The sequence below is a fragment of the Canis lupus genome (assembly GCF_003254725.2).
Source record: "Canis lupus dingo isolate Sandy chromosome 19 unlocalized genomic scaffold, ASM325472v2 SANDYCHR19.02, whole genome shotgun sequence".
Taxonomy (NCBI): Eukaryota; Metazoa; Chordata; class Mammalia; order Carnivora; family Canidae; genus Canis; species Canis lupus.
The window spans coordinates 108,979-127,089 of record NW_026019396.1 but is presented as its reverse complement, the minus strand read 5'-3'; the positions used below and the strand labels follow the sequence as shown (position 1 = coordinate 127,089).

Below are 18,111 nucleotides of genomic sequence, written 5' to 3'. Positions count from 1 at the left end.
ATTACCATTTTAGCAATAGAATGGGACATCTGTGATGTAGCTGTATAATTTCCAAATTAATCTATTTCTTGAGTCGATCTACTGAATTTTCAGAATACCAAAGTACTTTTGTCTGTTGCACCTACTCCAAAAGATAGATTTATCGAAAGAGGCATGTAGCTAGAGGTGGTTACCATGTCGTTATAACCTTGGATGGTGGGATAGACATCTCAAATATTAACTAAAGGATGCCTAGGATGTGGTGAAAGGAGACACAAATGGCAAAATCCTTCCTCCATGACTTATAAAAGGCACTAAGAAACAGGAGACAATGAGACAATGATGGTTAAGAATGATTGGTTGCCTCACTGAGCCTTTTTTAGATTCCTCATAAAGTAAACATGTGCTTACTATTGTGAACTTCTATACCTATCTTCAAATGTTTCATATGAGTTTTCTTTTGGAAACTGCCTTCATTAGGAGTGTGGTGAGGAAGTCATCAAAAGCAGATGTTTGCTTTGGTAAACATTATGTAGGTGTCAGTGTATATTTTGAAATTTCTTATTATTACTAGTAGTCATATTAGTATTAGTATTTTGCATGAAGTCTTCAGGTGGGTGGTGTGTGGTGAAAACAGAAAGTATTTCTAATGTATGGGGCTTTTAACTCCTACAGTACCTTCCTTAAATTTTGAATTCATGAAGTGTTTTCCAGTTTGAGAAGCTCTTAATCAGTTTTGCCCATGTCGCTCCTTGGGCAATCATAATGAAAGACACCAATCACAGCTTGACTTACTCATGTGTGGATAAAGCTAGAACTTTCCCCACCTTTAAAACAAATGCTACCACAAGAACAGATTTGCTGTAATGCCTCACTCTGTCTCCAGAATTCAGTTTCTTCTTTAGGATTCCGCATGACTTTATACTACCTGGTTTTCTGAATATGCCTTCTGTGAGTGGTCCTTTCTCATTGATAAAGGAAAGCATATCCTGTAAGAAAAAAAGAAGAGTATATGGCATTTCATATCCCAAGCCCAGAGTAAAAGCTTGCTACCTTTTTGAAAGAGCTAGGCTATGTGATGGTATACGGTTTTAGAGCTGGAAGGAGTAAAGTCGATTTAGATTCTTTAGTCAATGTCTCTCTATAGTTTCTACCCAAAATCCACCTTAGAGTCATACACTGAAACATTGTAATCACTTATTTTAATCAGATTTTTTTTTCATTGAATTTACCCTTTTAAATCAAACTTCCGTGTTTCAAGGCCTTTGTGGAATCCTCGCCTGTCTCCTAATTTACCAGTCTTGTTTCCTTATTCCCTTACATAGATGCTCTTCCCCAAGTATGGAAATCTTTTTGCCATACTCATTTCCCATTTGTTGATTCCTCTTTAAGTGATTGTATCCTCCATTCCTACTATCTCTATTTCCCTTCCTCTTTAAAAAAAAAAAAACAAAACCTCAAATGCTCTCTTCTTATTATCTGATTACATTTCCTTCATGAGTCCTTCACTGTCTTTTGCTCTATCTTCATGTTCTCTCCCTGCAGTGTAGAAAGATAATAAGGGCTGGAGTCTGATAGACCAAGGGATCGGAAACCTATTATTATGCTTCTGATCTATTGTGTGACCTGGGGCAAATGCGAACTGTACTGAAAGCTTCAAATTCATTTGTAAAGTGTGGAGGATGATAGTTCCAGCTTCCCCTAAAATTGCTGTGATGCAAGGACTGGGGAAGTAGCAAGCATGTAACTAACGTGGTTAATTTCTTCACACCTAGGATAACATTCCCAAATCTAGTGCAGGGTTGCAGAGGTACTGGGTACTCAGTAAATTTCCACACTGACAATTCATTACACTGATTTGAGATAACACAGGCCAAACTCTGTGGCTGTCATGTTAACGTGTTCTTTTAGAATTAGCAGATTCATATATGCCTCAGGATGAGTCTTTATGCTTAGGTAAGATATTTTCAGTTGTTAGATTAAGTAGACTCAGTTGAAGGAGACCTGAGACTACTGTGAGTTCAGGAAGACAATAGCAGAATGTGAAGATGATTCATGCACACAGAGTCCATTTTGACTGATCTGAACAAGGCCTACATGGGTCTCTGTGGAAACAAGTGGAATGGACAAAACGTCGTTCTGTTGTATTGGCCAAATGACTTTCCAGTAGGTAAATCAAATGACACTAGCAAAGCTTCTCAGCCAAAGCCAGGGACTGTCTAATGATTTCTCCACTTGAGGGTTGGTCTGCATGAGAACACTTGGCCTCTCCGAGGTCCCTCTCCTCAGGAAGGCAATAAAAGACCTAACTGAGACCTACCAGTATTGGTAAGGGCATGATGTCCTTATCAAAGATATCCGTAAGGGAAACTCCAAAGAGCTGTCCTGGTTTTGCAGACAGTAGAGCTGTGCACTGGTTGTACTGGGAAGTGCCAATGCGCTGGCAAAAGGCCGAGTCTCTAAAAGAAGTGCTTTTCAAGGTGTTCTGGACTGAATCTAAGGAAGAAGGGAGATTAGTGTGTTTTAATTCACTTAGCCTTATTTTCACCATTACCATTATACAGTGTGTTCATTGCAGGGCTAGAAGAGGGAAACTGAGTCATTTGTTGTGTAGAACTCTCCATGTTCTGATGTTGGCTAACAGCATCCTCATGGCATTGTTGAGTTCTTGCCCATATCCTTCACACTGATGGTTAAACCTTGGGACTTGATCAGATTGAAAGTCAGTATTTCCTGTGCCATCAGTTACTGTCTTTGCAATGCAACAGGAGGCACTGAACCTGTAGATGTTTGTTTTCTACTGGAGTGAACAGTGGGTTCAGCTGTCAGATCTGATTTTAAAAGCTAGAAGGATTTGGTATCCAAATCAGGCTGAGTTTGGAAATCCTCTGCTTTCACATCCAGTCTGAGACCAGAACTGCACAGATGAGTCTCCACTGAAGTGTTATGTGAATCATAACCAAAGCAATGGTTGTGTAAACTACTGAGTTATGGAATGATTTTTATTATCCATATAAAAGTATACAACACAGTACAATACAATTCAAAAGGTATGTCATAGGATATGATAGGCATTGAAGATAGAGGAGATAATTTGTGGGAAGATTTCCTCAATATGAATATATGGGACCAAGGAAAAAACTTTAAATGGAAATAGCTGGGTCTTGGAAGGGGTTCATTTCTCATTCATTGGAAAAACAGATAAAGAGGAAGTGTCAAGGGTCATTATGGAGATTCCAGTCTTCAGTAACTTACTAAACTGTAGACATGTAGGTGGATGGACCACATGGGGACTTGGTAGCATTCTGCAGTTGTGCTCTTTTGGAAATCACTATCACTCTCACTGGCTTGGATTCAACAGTTTGTTTTTCTGTCACTGAGGACATGAAAAACAAACACTTGTCTTGCACCAGCATATTCTCAGACATGGCACTAGACTCATCTTAATTCCTGATGACACGGATTGTCCAAAGGCTTCCCTCAACACAATGAGGTATATGTCGTAAAACGAAGACATGTCAAAAGTATGGAGGGATTGATGATGTGTGTCTCCAGGTTCTGAATCTAAACTCTGTTTTACAAAAAATGGGGTGTTGCCAGTGAGCTGTGATTAGCTAGGCTCAAATAATACTCGCACTAGTCTCAGGGGAACTTCTCCTAGTTCTAATATTTGCTTTTTAGAAATGTTTTTACATCCCTTATCTTATTGAATCTTGACAACATTTCTAAGATTTAGACATTACTTTTATCCAGCATTTTAGGCATGAATAGAGTGATACCAAGCTAGTAATTGGCCAAAGGTTGTATATCTGATAAATGGGGGCACTGGAGTTTGTACTCTGGAGAGATGATTGACATCAAGTCAAGTCCTTTTCTCTCAATGATGCTGGTTCCTTTCAACTCATTTTAAAGAGCACTGGAATCCTGTGGTGCCTCAAGAGCCACTGATCAAAAAGAGGATGGAGCAGGAATAAAAGTCGCATGCTCTGGTTTCAACCAGAGCACATTTATATATTATAAGTAGAAATTAATACTTATGCATTATACGTTTAACTACATATATCATATAATATAGATGTGGGATCCATTTAAAATTGTGTTAAAAAAAATTCCCAAACACTGTATCATACCATGCTATCTCCTAATACTGCCAGAAACATCTGGAAGTTTCTATGCTTTCTTGGGTCTCCAACAGTGTGAAACCTCCCTTGACCTGCTAGCCAGTCTTCAGAAGAAGGAGCAGCTGGGAATCATTGCCCTGGGGATGCTCTGGGCTCCAGAACAGGGCTAAGTATCTGCCATGACCCTTGGGAACCTTGCTGTCCATGTCTCCCTAAGCCTATTAAACTATTCACAGTACCTGCAGCCTTCTCATTGTTATGACAACTCTTTGAATTCTCTCCCAAGAGAGAAGTGATGTCTTCTCCAAATATCTTGAGGCAATTTTCGATCAAAAACTGTACAAGAGAAGCCTGTAATGCAAAAAGAACACAATGGGGTGCTCTTTTTCATATGGAAGAGTTAGAAGTCACATTTTGTTTATAGACCTTGGATCTAACCAAAAATGTGAAAGACTTCTATGAAAAATTCAGAGTTGATAAAAATATATAGAAACCCAAGTTCTCTAATAAAATAAGAAAGAGTAATACTTTTTGTTGTACTTTGGGTACAGATTTTAAAATATTACTAGTCAGTGGACTAAAGTCCTAATTTGTTGCCTAATTTAATACCTAACATTGTGATACCAAAGGTTACATCTTTAAAACTAGGATAGTTTTCAAAGTAATGTACCTTCTAAAAGTTTATGTATTTTGTAAAATTTTGCTTCCAGAAAATATTGGATTGTAACTTAGTATCATAACTGATTAAAATGTAAAAAGCATAGACAAAGTCCTATGAAATCCATTTCTTAAATAGGGAAGAATAGTTTTTGGAAAGTGGATATTCTTGTGGATTTTTTTTTTGATGTTTTCTTTTCTTTTCTTTTCTTTTTTTTTTGAGTAAAAACTCACAGGGCTGGGGGAAATCATGTCTGTCTGTCTAACCACAGTCCCTTCTCATGTCTTGCTTTGCTTAATGCTGGCTCTCGGCATGAGCTTGGGGAAAAGCTGTCATCTTATTAGGCATCTGTGGCTTCATTAGGATGTTCTGGAATATCTCACTAGTTTCTGTCTGATGTAACAGAGGCAAAAGAGTAGCCAAGTATTTTTCTAAATGAGCCACAACTTTCAGAGCAAAGCCAATGTGTTTGGAGCCATGGGTGCTCATAGTGCCCGAGCCACCTAGGATGTGCCAGTAACGACCACAGGAGCTGGGTCTTGTTACCATTGTGTTATGAGGAAACCATGGCTTTGCCCAAGGTTACAAGCTCCCCCCTCCAGGATCAGGCTGAGAGTTGAACCTTGCCTTGTCAAACTCCAGAGCCCAGGTCTTTTCTATCATATTATATCACTCTTCTCTCTCTTTTGTTTAGTCAGTCTAGTATTGAATCTCCTGGATGGGAAAGAAGCGACTCAACTGCTCTGCGTTTCCCACTTTAACAACACCCCTTCCCATATTCCACCAGAGAAGGATAGCAAACTCTGCCATTCCAAGAAAGCCTATGAAGATGTGCACTTTTCAGAACTGATCCTTCGCAATTACTACTACACATTTCAGATTCAAAGCATGGATTCTAAACCCCAGGGGACACATATGAGAGATCTCTCTACCTTTTTAATGAAGTTGTCTTCCAATTCCAAGCTGCAGGAATTAAGTGGACAAAGAATGCTTGGGGCTATACACACTGATAAATCATAAGCTGTCATCTGATTGGATGAGGATTGTTGCTCAATGTTGTATAACACACCGAAAAGGTATCGCAAGAGAACAACATTCGCTTTTGGCAGCTGTGTTAGAAGCCTAAAGTCAGAAAGATGCACTTTTGAATAAGGCAAGTCATTGCACTTAGCAGTTGGAAGTATAGAGACGGAAAGCAGAGAACATCTTTCTAGATCTAGTATGCAACCTGCTGTAGCAGAGTTCCAGGCATGAACGTACACAAAAGTGTTTTACCAAATTCAATTTCTGAGCTAACCCTCTCTGGTTAAATGTTCGACAAACTTTAGGTTATGCCACTGGCTGTTGATGCACTGGCATCTCTCAGGCCACTGACTTTGTGTACCAGTTTCATATATTCAGAAGTTGTACAGTGACTAAGGAGTCAATGTTAATAAGTTCAGGAGAAGTACAATAATAGCCATAAGGCATGCTTGTATTCTGAAACTGGCCTCCATTGGTGAGAAGAATCGAAACTATTTGGCATTGAATGTTATTTTAGTGGTCAAAGTGGCAAGAAGGAAGCCAATATTTTCCTAATAGTATATTGGCTGTATTCTGAGCCATGACCAGAGTAGAGTAATTATTGCATCATTACCTCTGGGCTGCATTTATTTTTTCCTTCTCAGTCACTTCGTTAAGAACACCAAGCCATTTTTCATAGAGTTTGGATGAAAGTAAACTTCCTTCGATATTTTCAAGAAAATCCTTATGTGGATAAAAGAAAAATACACACAGACACACTCACATATGCAATATAGATATTGGAAATATTACAGAGAAAACAGTTGCAAACTTCAGTTCAGTCTCTACTTACGTCATAGATACCCAAACTGTGACCCACATGGAACTCTGCTCTGATTCTCTATTGACTTGCACGTGAAAAGCAGGTGTGTGGATTTTCTCCAACAAAAATGAAAGCATCTAAGCAGAGCCTAGGCTTCAGTGTAAATGAGGACAAAGCTCCCTTCTATCATATGGCACTTTTGTGTGCTTTTCTGCAAACTATTACAAAAGCTACTCTCATAATCGCTTCATTCTTCCTTTCCTGTACTGTACAAAAGTAGAGAGTCTAATGGCAAACTCATGATGGTCCTGAGGATGTATTCATTTCTAGTGTAGGCCAATTCTCCAGAGAGTTTGACATGATACTATTCAGGCCAAGGTTGCAGAGTCTGATTCTCCACAAAGATTAGTCAACTTTAGGTAGGGAAAGCTTCAGAAATGCCTAAGAACTCTATGCACACGTGGTCACCATCTTCCTAGTCTGTGCCTATAACACGGAAAGAGAAAGGATCCTACTAAGTCTTGCTAGAAACATCAATTGTATGTGTGCACCTTCAAGAGGGCAACACTTATCATGCTATTTGAGTACCTAATGTATCATCATTCTTTCCCCTGTCTCTTGATGCCTATATATATATTTACTGGTGTGTTTTACTGTAGTCCAATGTAGTAGTGGTCAGGGACTATTGGTATCTTTCATATAGTTGAACAGAAATGGGGGACAAGCTCTGCCTATGTCTCTGCCTCTCTCTTTCTCTCTGTGACTATCATAAATAATAATAAAAAAAATTAAAAGAAAAGAAATGGGGGACAAGAAAAGACCAAATGTGACAAGGAAGGACCAAATATGACCTTGATTCTAAGAGTGTCATCATTACTGCCTTAACTTAGTTTTGTTGATAACTGTTAGCAAGTGCCAAGGTAGATGGATTAAATTCTCTATTCTAGTTCTCACATCTTTCTCCATTACGGTTTAGCAATAGAACAGGATATCTGTGATGTAGCTGTATAATTTCCAAATTAATCTAGTTCTTGAATCGATCTCTTGACTTTCCAGAATTCCAAACTACTTTTGTCTGTTGCACCTACTCCAAAAGTTCGATTTATCCAAACTGGCATGTAGCAAGAGCTGGTTAACATGTCATTATAACCTTGGATGGTGGGCTAGACATCACAAATATTAACTAAAGGATGCCGAGGATGTGGTGAAAGGAGACACAAATGGCAAAATCCTTCCTTCATGAGTTATAAAGTAAAAGACATCAAGAAACAGGAGACAGTGATGGTTAAGAATGATTGGTCACCTCACTGAGCCTTTTTGTATTCCTCATAAAGTAAACATTTGCTTACTATTGTGAAATTCCCTACCTATTCTCAAATTTTTCATATGATTTTTCTTTTGGAAACTGCCTTCATTAGGAGCGTGGTGAGGATGTCATCAAAAGCAGATGTTTGCTTTGGTAAATATTATGTATGTGTCAGTGTATACTTTGAAATTTATTATTATTACTAGTAGTCATATTAGTATTAGTATTTTGCATGGAGTCCTCAGGTAGGCTGTTCATGGTGATAACAGAAAGTATTTCTAATTTATGGGGCTTTTAACTCCTACAGTAGCTTCCTTAAATTTGATTTCATGAAGTGTTTTCCAGTTTGACAAGTTCTTAATCAGTTATGCCTATGTTGGTTCCTGGGCAATCGTAATGAAAGACACCAATCACAGCTTCAGTTACCCATGTGTGGTAAAGCTAGAACTTTCCCCACCTTTAAAACACATGCTACCACATGAACAGATTTGCTGTAACAGTTAACTCTGTCCCCAGAATTTAGTTTCTCTTTTAGGTTTCTGCATGAATTTATACAGGCTGGTTTTCTGAAGATGCCTTCCAGGAGTGGTCCTTTCCGATTGATCACGGAAAGCATATCCTGTAGGAAAAAAAGAAGAGTATATGGCATTTCATATCCCAAGCCCAGAGCAAAAGCTTGCTTCCTTTTTGAAAGAGCTAGGCTATCGGATGGTTTACGGTTTTAGAGCTGGAAGACTAAAGTCAATTTAGATTCTTTAGTCAATGTCTCTCTATAGTTTTACCCAAAATCCACCTTACATACACTGAAACTTTGTAATCACTTATTTAAATCAGATTTTTTCATTGAATTTACCCTTTTAAATCAAACTTCTGTGTTTCTAGGCCTTTGTGGAATCCTCGCCTGTCTCCTACTTTACCAGTTTTGGCTCCTTATTCTCTTACATAGATGCCCTTCCCCATGTTTTCAAATCTTTTTGCCATACTCATTTCCCATTTGTTGATTCCTCTTTAAGTGTTTGTATCCTCCATTCCTACTATCTCTATTTCCCTTCCTCTTTAAAAAAAAAAAAACAAAACCTCAAATGCTCTCTTCTTATTATCTGATTACATTTCTTTCATGAGTCTTTCACTGTCTTTTGCTCTATCTTCATGTTCTCTCCCTGCAGTGTAGAAAGATAATAAGGGCTGGAGTCTGATAGACCAAGGGATCGGAAACCTATTATCATTCTGATCATTTGTGTGACCTGGGGCACATGCGAACTATATTGAAAGCTAATTCATTTGTAAAGTGTGGAGGATAATAGTTCCAGCTACCCCCTAAAATGGCTGTGATGCAAGGACTGGGGTAGTAGCAAGCATGTAACTAACATGGTAAATTTTTTCACACCTAGGATAACATTCCCAAATCTAGTGCAGGGTTGCAGAGGTACTGGGTACTCAGTAAATTTCCACACTGAAAATTCAGTGCACTGATTTGAGATAACACAGGCCAAACGCTGTGGCTGTCATTTAACATGCTCTTTTAGAATTAGCAGATTCATATATGCCTCAGGATGAGACTTTATGCTTAGGTAAGATATTTTCAGTTGTTAGATTAAGTAGACTCAGTTGAAGGAGACCTGCGACTACTGTGAGTTCAGGAAGACAATAGCAGAATGTGAAGATGATTCATGCACACAGAGTCCATTTTGACTGATCTGAACAGGCCTACATGGGTCTCTGTGGAAACAAGTGGAATGGACAAAACGTCGTTCTGTTGTATTGGCCAAATGACTCTGCAGTAGGTAAATCAAATGACACTAGCAAAGCTTCTCAGCCAAAGCCAGGGTCTGTCTAATGATTTCTCCATTTAAGGGTTGGTTTGCATGAGAACACTTGGCCTCTCCAAGGTCCCTCTCCTCAGGAAGGTAATAAAAGACCAAACTGAGACCTACCAGTATTGGGAAGGGCAAGTTGTCCTTATCACAGATACCTGTGAGGGAAACCCCAAAGAGTTGTCGTGGTTTTGCAGATGGTGCAACTCTGCAGTGGTTTTTCTGGCAAGTGCCAGCGCGCCACCAAAAGGCCCAGTCTCTGAAAACAGTGCTTTTCATGGTCTTCTGGCCTGAATCTAAGGAAGAAGGGAGATTAGTGTATTTTAATTCACTTAGCCTTATTTTCACCATTGCCATTATACAGTGTGTTCATTGTAGTGGCTAGAAGAGGGAAACTGAGTCATTTATTTGTAGAACTCTCCTCGTTCTGATGTTGGCTAACAGCATCCTCATGGTGTTGATAAGTTCTTACCCATATCCTTCAGACTGATGGTTAAACTTTGGGACTTGATCAGATTGAAGGTCAGTATTTCCTGTGCCATCAGTTACTGCCGGTTACACTGCATCAGGAGGCACTGAACCTGTAGATGTGTTTTCTACTGGAGTGAACAGTGGGTTCAGGTGTCAGATCTGATTTTAAAAGCTAGAAGGATTTGGTATGCAAATCAGGCTGAGTGTGGTAATCCTCTGCTTTCACAGCCAGTCTCCCCTCAGCCTCAGATTTCCTCTTTGGCTTTCTGAGTGCTCAAGTTCTACCATCCAAAGGATCTGCTTCTCAGGACACAATCTGCCTGAGCCCTACTTCTATGTTCCTCTGCTCTGGGCCATCTTCAAGGATGACTTGCTGCAGTCAGGGTCCTTGGGATGTTGTCATTACATGCTGGCCCTCTGGTGGCTGTGTTTTCTTGTCATACCCCACCAACCCACCCAGAGATGATGTTTTCGGTTAAATAGGTTGAACATTTACTGAAAAGAGACTAAACCACAATGAAGTGTGGAAACACACTTCCTCACACACACACTCAAACATATATGTAAATATACACCTACACACAAGTACAAGGCTTGAAAGAAATCATAGAAAAGCAAAACAATGAGAGGTTATGAATGCATTTATAGAGGTTATGAATGCATATGCACCAGTTTCCAGAGATGATTTTTAATTACTCAACATTCCCTATGAAGGAAGAGCTTTCCAAAGAAAAGGTGACCAGCAGTGAGAAGCTGAGTTCAAAGTTTCTAGTGCTCAGCTGTGAATGTTTCCCTTTGAAGATACCTTAACATTGCTTAAATAACTGATTTCTTTAAGAGTCAGCAGATGAGCCAAGTTGTCGAAGGATAAACAAATGAGGAACATTTCACCAAATAACCTTGAACACTCGGCCACTTGGCTTTTCTGGGATGTAGTGAGTGCATCACCACCTCCACTCATGTGGGTGCCAGCCCTGCACCAGAAGCATCCTGGTCCTGCCACTGAGGAAGCTTAGCATTTTAAAGCTTCAGTTTGCTCAACTTTAACATAAATGATGCTGCCTACAACTCGTTAAACTAAATATATGATATACTACTCAGCACAAGGCATGGCTCAGGGCAGCCTTGAAAGTGCTCTGGGGATATAGAGAAAGACAGGAGTTAATGGTCTTCCCAAAAGATTTAAAACAAGAAAACAACCTTCATAGAAATGAGTTGGGTCTTGATGTCAGACTTTTGAATTTTTCTAAGCTTGATTTTTGGTAGTGTTTGCATTCTTTCCTATACTGTTCCTCCTCATTGATGACAATAAGCTCACCCAGAAAGAATAAACTGTGTGTCTGAATTGTGTTTAAGCATGGAGACATGAGCCAAGGGAAGGCACTTGAAGAAAGGCAAGTGGCTCACCTCTCCCTTGCTTGTTCTGGGCTGGGTGCCTGGGCTTCAGTATGAAATGGATTTGCATGTCTGTGATCTTCTGCTCCAGAAGGAGGGACTCCTGAGTAGGGGAAGGAGAGACGGAGTCCTCTGCTTCCTTTGGCAGCAGTTTAGTAGATGGAAGATGGCTCATTTTAATTCCATAGGGATGTTCATGTCCTGTATGGAAAGAAACCTGAATATTTAGGCTGATGGTGATGGCTGTCATCAAACCTACCTTACCACGAGTGTAAGCATCACCCTATTTGTATATGTTGGTATTTTTCTGGGACTTCTAGATAAAGAAGGCTGTGCCTCCTGAGTGAGCATCATATGCACCCTTGTGGGAACACCTTACAGAAAGCGTGTGCCCAAGGGAAAGATTTTAAGAAGAGAAAACAATTTAAAGCATGTTACATGAAATACATATATTCATGAGTGCATTAAACAATGCTGACTTTTTCTGTGTTTCTGAGAATGTTTAAGTTTTTCTAGTTTGTGCCTTGACACTAACTAGATCTATACATCTTAGGCAAATTACTTGACACCGTCGAGCCTTACATTCATTCTTTGAAATGCTTGTCCACACACAAACTTATCAGAGTGAATATATTAATAAGCATTGGTGGTTAATATTTTTTATTTTTTATTTATTTTTTATTTTTATTTTTTGGTTAATAAATTTTTAAATATTTGGAGTATATATATAAAGAATTGCTATCTTCACTATTCTCTCCAACAGAATGTCAGTCGAACAGATTTTTTTTTCATTTCCTTTTGTCAATTCTCCAGCCAGAGCTACTCGAGAGTAGTGGGATGTGTTGCCCTTATGCTTTATGGTTCCCTCCCACTGCTGCCCTCCCTCTATGGGTGTCCTGCCAGGCAATGATCAGAAGGAAGGGTGTGCAGAGTGGGAAACCCAGAAGCAAACTGTAAAACAATGGTTAGAGAATAGAAAACCACACCCACAGCCATCCAGAATTGCCTGCCAAGTGATTTGTTTTGCTCTTTTATGCTTTAAATTGTTTTTCCTCTCTAGAGAATTCTCAAAGACCCTATGCAATGATATGGATTTCATTTTTTAAGAATAGAATGAAAATTCTCATTCTGTCATTTCAGATTTATTATTGAATGTACCTAAAGGAGCTTTTGCTGTTCTTTTCATCCGTCATAAATGCAATGTTCACAAGAATCACAGGGACTTCCCTCCATTAAGGAAAAAGAAGCTTCTATGACAGCAATACAACCAAACCAAGATAACCAGGAGCTAATCCACAATTGAGAATTGAGAGTATGTTTAAAAAATGCATTTTGAATGCTGTAATGGATCATCATGAACAACAGGCTCTTCAGATTCCTTAGAGCTGCGTTCGTGTGTGAAGCTATTCAAAGTCTAAAAAGTTATCATCTACATCATTTTTATCTAAATTAATGCACTTTATTAAAACATATATAAGTATTTAGCTTTTTTCCTTTTTACTGCTAACCATTTTTTTTAGATTTTATTTATTTATTCATGAGAAACAGAGAGAGAGAAAGAGGCAGAGACACAGGCAGAGGGAGAAGCAGGCTCCATGCAGGGAGCCCAATGTGGGAGTCGATCCCAGCTCTCCAGGATCACACCCTGGGCTCAAGGCAGTGCTGAACCGCTGAGCCACCAGGGCTGCCCCTGTCCAACTTTTACAAAGATATCAACATTAATTCAAAACAGGAAGTGGTACTGGGGGATTTTGATCTCAGTGATGAGCTTTGTGACTCTATAGTCTAAGACTGGGAATATATATTTTGCAGAAAGAAATTGGTTGTTTTTTTTAAAAAAGGAAATTGGTTGTTTAGATTTCCAGATTATTTGAAAAAGAGTTATAGCTTCACAGGTTTATTAAAAGGATAAAGAATTTCTTTTTTTTTTAATTCATGACAGACACACAGAGAGGGAGAGAGAGAGGCAGAGACACAGGCAGAGGGAGAAGCAGGCTCAATGCAGGGAGCCCGATGTGGGACTCGATCCCGGGTCTCCAGGATCCGGCCTTGGGCTGAAGGCGGTGCTAAACCACTGAGCCACCCGGGCTGCCCAAGGATAAAGAATTTCATGTAAGAAGGAATGCTTTAAGATTTCTAGAAGAGATTATTGTCACCATTACCATCTATTACTATACTTCAAGGTCTGCTACCGACCCTGTCTTCTTTTTCTTTTTTTAAAATCCTTCCATTACTGGAAACACTAAACAATTTTGCTAATCCAAAGATTTTTTTTCAGAGAACTTGTGCTAATAACTATTTTAGAAGAGGTGCAATCTGTTTATCAATAACCTTAAGATCAGTGATGGAAAAAACCTGAGAAACAGCAAAGTGCAGGCGATTTCATCAGTGAAGACTAGAGGAGTTTAAATGTGATTATCTCATTTTCTTTATGATGCAGAGAAAAGTGGGCACAGGGCAGGGGTGTTAAATACATATCTGTAACCAGATTCAGGGACATAACTGGATTTTAGAGGATTCTCACAAAATAGAGGCTTCTTAGTAGTTAGGAACTAGAATTCAAGATTGAAATATGAAAAATAAATGTATGGGAAAAAAATTCCCATCCATTTTGCTTTCATACCTAAGTGAGTAAATAAGTAAGTAAATAGTAAATAATCACACTTTTTCAAGACAGCTCTGTTTGTCAGGTAACAAGAAGTAGAAACAAAAATTTACATTTCTCTCCCTCACTAAATCATAGCTGCTGAATGAAGAGATGTTATCAATGCCTGGGAAACAGTACCTGGTAATTATTTAATAAACATGTGAGGGAATATAACATGTGATTTTCACTTTTAAGGATTTTGAAGCTTAAGAAAGAACAACCATTACTTTGAAACTTTGAGTTACAATTTTGAACCTAATCAATCCCATCTTAGATTTTCCCTGACACTTACCAGTTAGTGGAAGTTTTTCCTTGCCAGAACTCACCCACAGCTGGAAGTCTTTCTCAGAGCCCTTGGAAACAAAAAGAACTAGGTGTCAAAACAAATCTTTCACAGTACTTGAAGAACACATTTCCTTAGCATATCTGTATTTCCAAAAAGAAGAATTGGGGCCAGGATAAATGGCATTTGGTCCATGGAGGTAGCTATAGTACTTGTTAACTAGTTCCCCTCACAACTTCCAATAGACTGTCCCAGATTCTTGTAATTTTTGATAAAGACCGGGAAACCACAGTACAGCCAGCCCCTCACTTTGTGGGTGATCCATGGCATAAGAAATGAGATTTGTGTCCCTTTACTACGGAGTAAAAGTCTCATCTCAGAGTCCTCTCTTCTGCTGTCTCTAGACTCCTTGGATAGTGTTGGCTCTTGTCTCCAAATGCCCCTGCCCAGAGATGCATGTTGTCCAGAGAGCCATATACTCTGCTATGACTAATCCTGAGCAAAGTAACTTGAGAGGCATCAATAGCTCAGCAGCCCTGAACAAAAGGAGACAAATGCCCAAGAGACCTTGAGGAGATCGTGGAGGGAAGTCAGCCACAGGCTTTGGGGCAGGCAAACCCCACTTTAGGGAGAGAAAGGATGAGGACTCTAGACATGTCAGATGCAGAAAACGATTACTCCCAGCAGAATTATTGCCCAGTAATACTGGAAATCCCAATTGTTTGAAACAAACAATTCTAAATTATAAAGATTGCTGAACTATTTTAAAGAGTCTTCCAGGAGACTAAAACAAAAAATGTTTGAAATAGAATTATTGGTAATAGTTACCATGTGCCCTTGACTCTTGACTAAAAATCATGGCCTTCACCTTATGAAGGAATGTCACAGGTATGGATGGGCACAGACACAGATACACACACACACACACACACACACACACACACACAGCTAAATCTGCTCAAGATTGTGTTGCAAATAAGAAGTAAGAGCTAATAAGGTAGGGTAGGGTTTGGAAATGCCATGCTGGAATCCTTTAAATCAGGTATACATAAAGCCAAATAACCCCAGTTCTTCATTAAAATAGAAATTCTTTGCCTAGTGACATTGATCACTTTAAGCAAAGAAAATCACAAACGTGAAATAAAATGAGTTAAATCATTAATCAATCTCCCCACCTTCATCCCTCAAACCACTCACTCTCTTTTCCAGGATTTAATTCTTACTTAGGGTTTATATATCATACAGGTTAGAAATGTATGTAGAGATGTGCTTTAGTCAGTACATATAAATTCAATTTTATTTTGGATGTATTATTAAATGTTGTTTGTACAGAAATCATTGATCTCTTCTGCCAAATTCCAGTTGCTCTGAAGTTTTAAAGGGCTTTATTATACCATTGGGTCAGATAGAATTTACAAACAATCTTATGATTATGTCACGTCACATTTACAGAGGATTTTGGATAAGAAGCTGTGCTTTCCAAGTGCTCCTTTTGGTTCTCTCCATCTATCACTGTCCCTCTTTTTTCCCTTATAAAACCTCATCCTCAAATATATTTCTCTTTCATAAAAAGATATCAGCAACTCACACGAGCACCATCAAAAGGTAAAGAACAGACAGTTAAAACCCAAACAAGATGAAAGTGCTATGTACAAATGCCCCAGATCCATGGTCTTATTCAGAACTTGTCTTTGTCTTTACCAGTTCCTAAAGAGTATGAGCTGCTTCATCCTCAGGATCTGCATCAAACAGAGGTAGCTTGTAGCCATGTAGTCTTTATGTCAAAAGGTACAACAGAACATGTAATTTAGGATTCATTAAACAGATTGAGTTCTTCCTTGTGTGATAACTAGGGTCAATAGGGATGGGGACGTATCAGAATTGAAAACACAGAAAAGAGTCCAATAGAGGAGGAAATATTTAGAAATTTAGAAACAAAAAAAAAAAGAAATTTAGAAACATTGTTATTGTCTGTATTTAAAATATATACAATAAACTGCATGTTGTTATTAGCACTCTAAAATTATAGCCCAATTTTAGGCTATGACTTTGAATTTTCAGAAAATTTAAAATGGGAATATAAGATAGCACTCATGTATAAGCTAATACTATAGCTTTGCTGCCTTCAATTTCTAAAGTTGGAAGGACAAAATATGACTGTTATCTACAATAATCAGCTGTCTTATGATGGGAGGTGCACAACACACACATACACATACACACACACAGACACAAATCTCAAAAGTCAAAGTTGGTTCGTAAACTAAAAATAGTTTATAGGCAACTTACGGTTATTCCCAGCATTGTTAGTAACATGTTGATAGTGTCATTTGCCGTGTCGGAATTTGTCACTGTTATAGTTACGGACTGTAAAAAATAAATAAGAAAAATTGCTACAAATTTTTTTTAGATTTAAAGCATGTGACCAAATAATTGTCAAATTATTATCCATACTCCAAAGGTAAAGCTTGTTTTCAGGTAATGACAAAGTAAAGCACGTGTAGAACATGAACCCTTAATTATATTTTCATTTTTTTTATGTAACATGAAGCTAGTAGGAAACATGTCAGTAAAACATATATTTCCCTCCAAGAATTTGTGGCATACAAAATACAGCAGCTGAAGCAAGGAAGAGAAAAACTGAGAATTCCAAGAGGGCACTTGGGTGACCCTCAGCTCCATAAGGCTATTTCCAAAATGGTGGGAGGGGGATAGTATTAAAGGAAGGCACTAGATACTTTCCTCTCTTACTGAGTTGTGTTTGTATAGTATGGCTTAGTTCCTTTGTAATTACATAGTCGGTTTCAGTAAAATCAGATAAGAACTGGCTATGAAAGACACTTTTTTTAAAAACTACTATTTAGTCTGTATTTTCTTTGTCAGGCATCATGATTAACTAAGACTTCCATTGTTGCAATCTGTTAAGACAAATAAAACCAATGAATCTAGGAAATGAGACTGGAAATGTTAGAAGTTTATGTTCTATTCACAACTCTGCCAGTGAGTAGATACTTATAATAGCTCTCTATCAGACCATACATTGAGAAACTGCTCCATACAACTAGGAAAAGTTTACAGAAAATTTTCTGAAAGGGGTTAATAGGAATCTGAGATGGATCTATAAAACTATCTCAATTACAAAAGTCATTTTAAAATAAGAGAATATGTAACCAGAACATTTACTATGCATACAGTTTTTGTAACATTTTTAGGCAATGGGGCCTGTGTCCTTCAGGAAACAGTGCATAAAGAAGAAACAGCACAAGTGGACACTCACAGGCCTTGAAAATATTAAAAGCAAAGTTAAAAGATGCTCTTTCATAATTCATTCCTTGTCCTTTCATTGTATTTTTCTTCCTATGAATTGAATGCAATTACTTGATATCACAGATGGTCCAAAAGTAATTCAATAGTCATTCAAATAGTCATTGAAATAGTAATTCAAGGGATGTATGTATATTTTCCTGCATGTTGTAGGATCTCCCAACAGACAAATTCCATTAGAAGGAACTCTCTCTAAACAAATAACTTCAGAAAAACAAACTATTTTTTGAAATAATTCAAAAGAAAAAGAAAAGTTAGTTTTTGTTCATGAGTCAAACTGTTACTTAA

The 18,111-nt window shown here is 38.3% G+C and overlaps 1 protein-coding gene across 24 annotated transcripts in view; it reads right to left on the bottom strand.

Annotated features, from left to right (window-relative positions):
- LOC112659140 (rho GTPase-activating protein 20-like) overlaps positions 1–18,111 on the bottom strand; it is a 103,360-nt gene that overhangs the window by 40,882 nt on the left and 44,367 nt on the right. For all 24 annotated transcript variants that reach the window (XR_007409551.1, XR_007409552.1, XR_007409550.1 and 21 more), the window contains 10 exons: positions 16,789–16,866; positions 14,509–14,569; positions 11,582–11,770; positions 9,824–9,999; positions 8,347–8,508; positions 6,395–6,504; positions 5,691–5,880; positions 4,340–4,451; positions 2,300–2,475; positions 807–968 (listed from right to left, as the gene is read on the bottom strand). Coding sequence is in view for 21 of the 24 variants with exons in the window: in XM_049107985.1 (XP_048963942.1) it covers positions 807–968; positions 2,300–2,475; positions 4,340–4,451; positions 5,691–5,880; positions 6,395–6,504; positions 8,347–8,508; positions 9,824–9,999; positions 11,582–11,770; positions 14,509–14,569; positions 16,789–16,866 (1,416 nt within the window). In the remaining 3 variants the exon portion in view is untranslated. The remainder of the gene's footprint in view (positions 1–806; positions 969–2,299; positions 2,476–4,339; positions 4,452–5,690; positions 5,881–6,394; positions 6,505–8,346; positions 8,509–9,823; positions 10,000–11,581; positions 11,771–14,508; positions 14,570–16,788; positions 16,867–18,111) is intronic.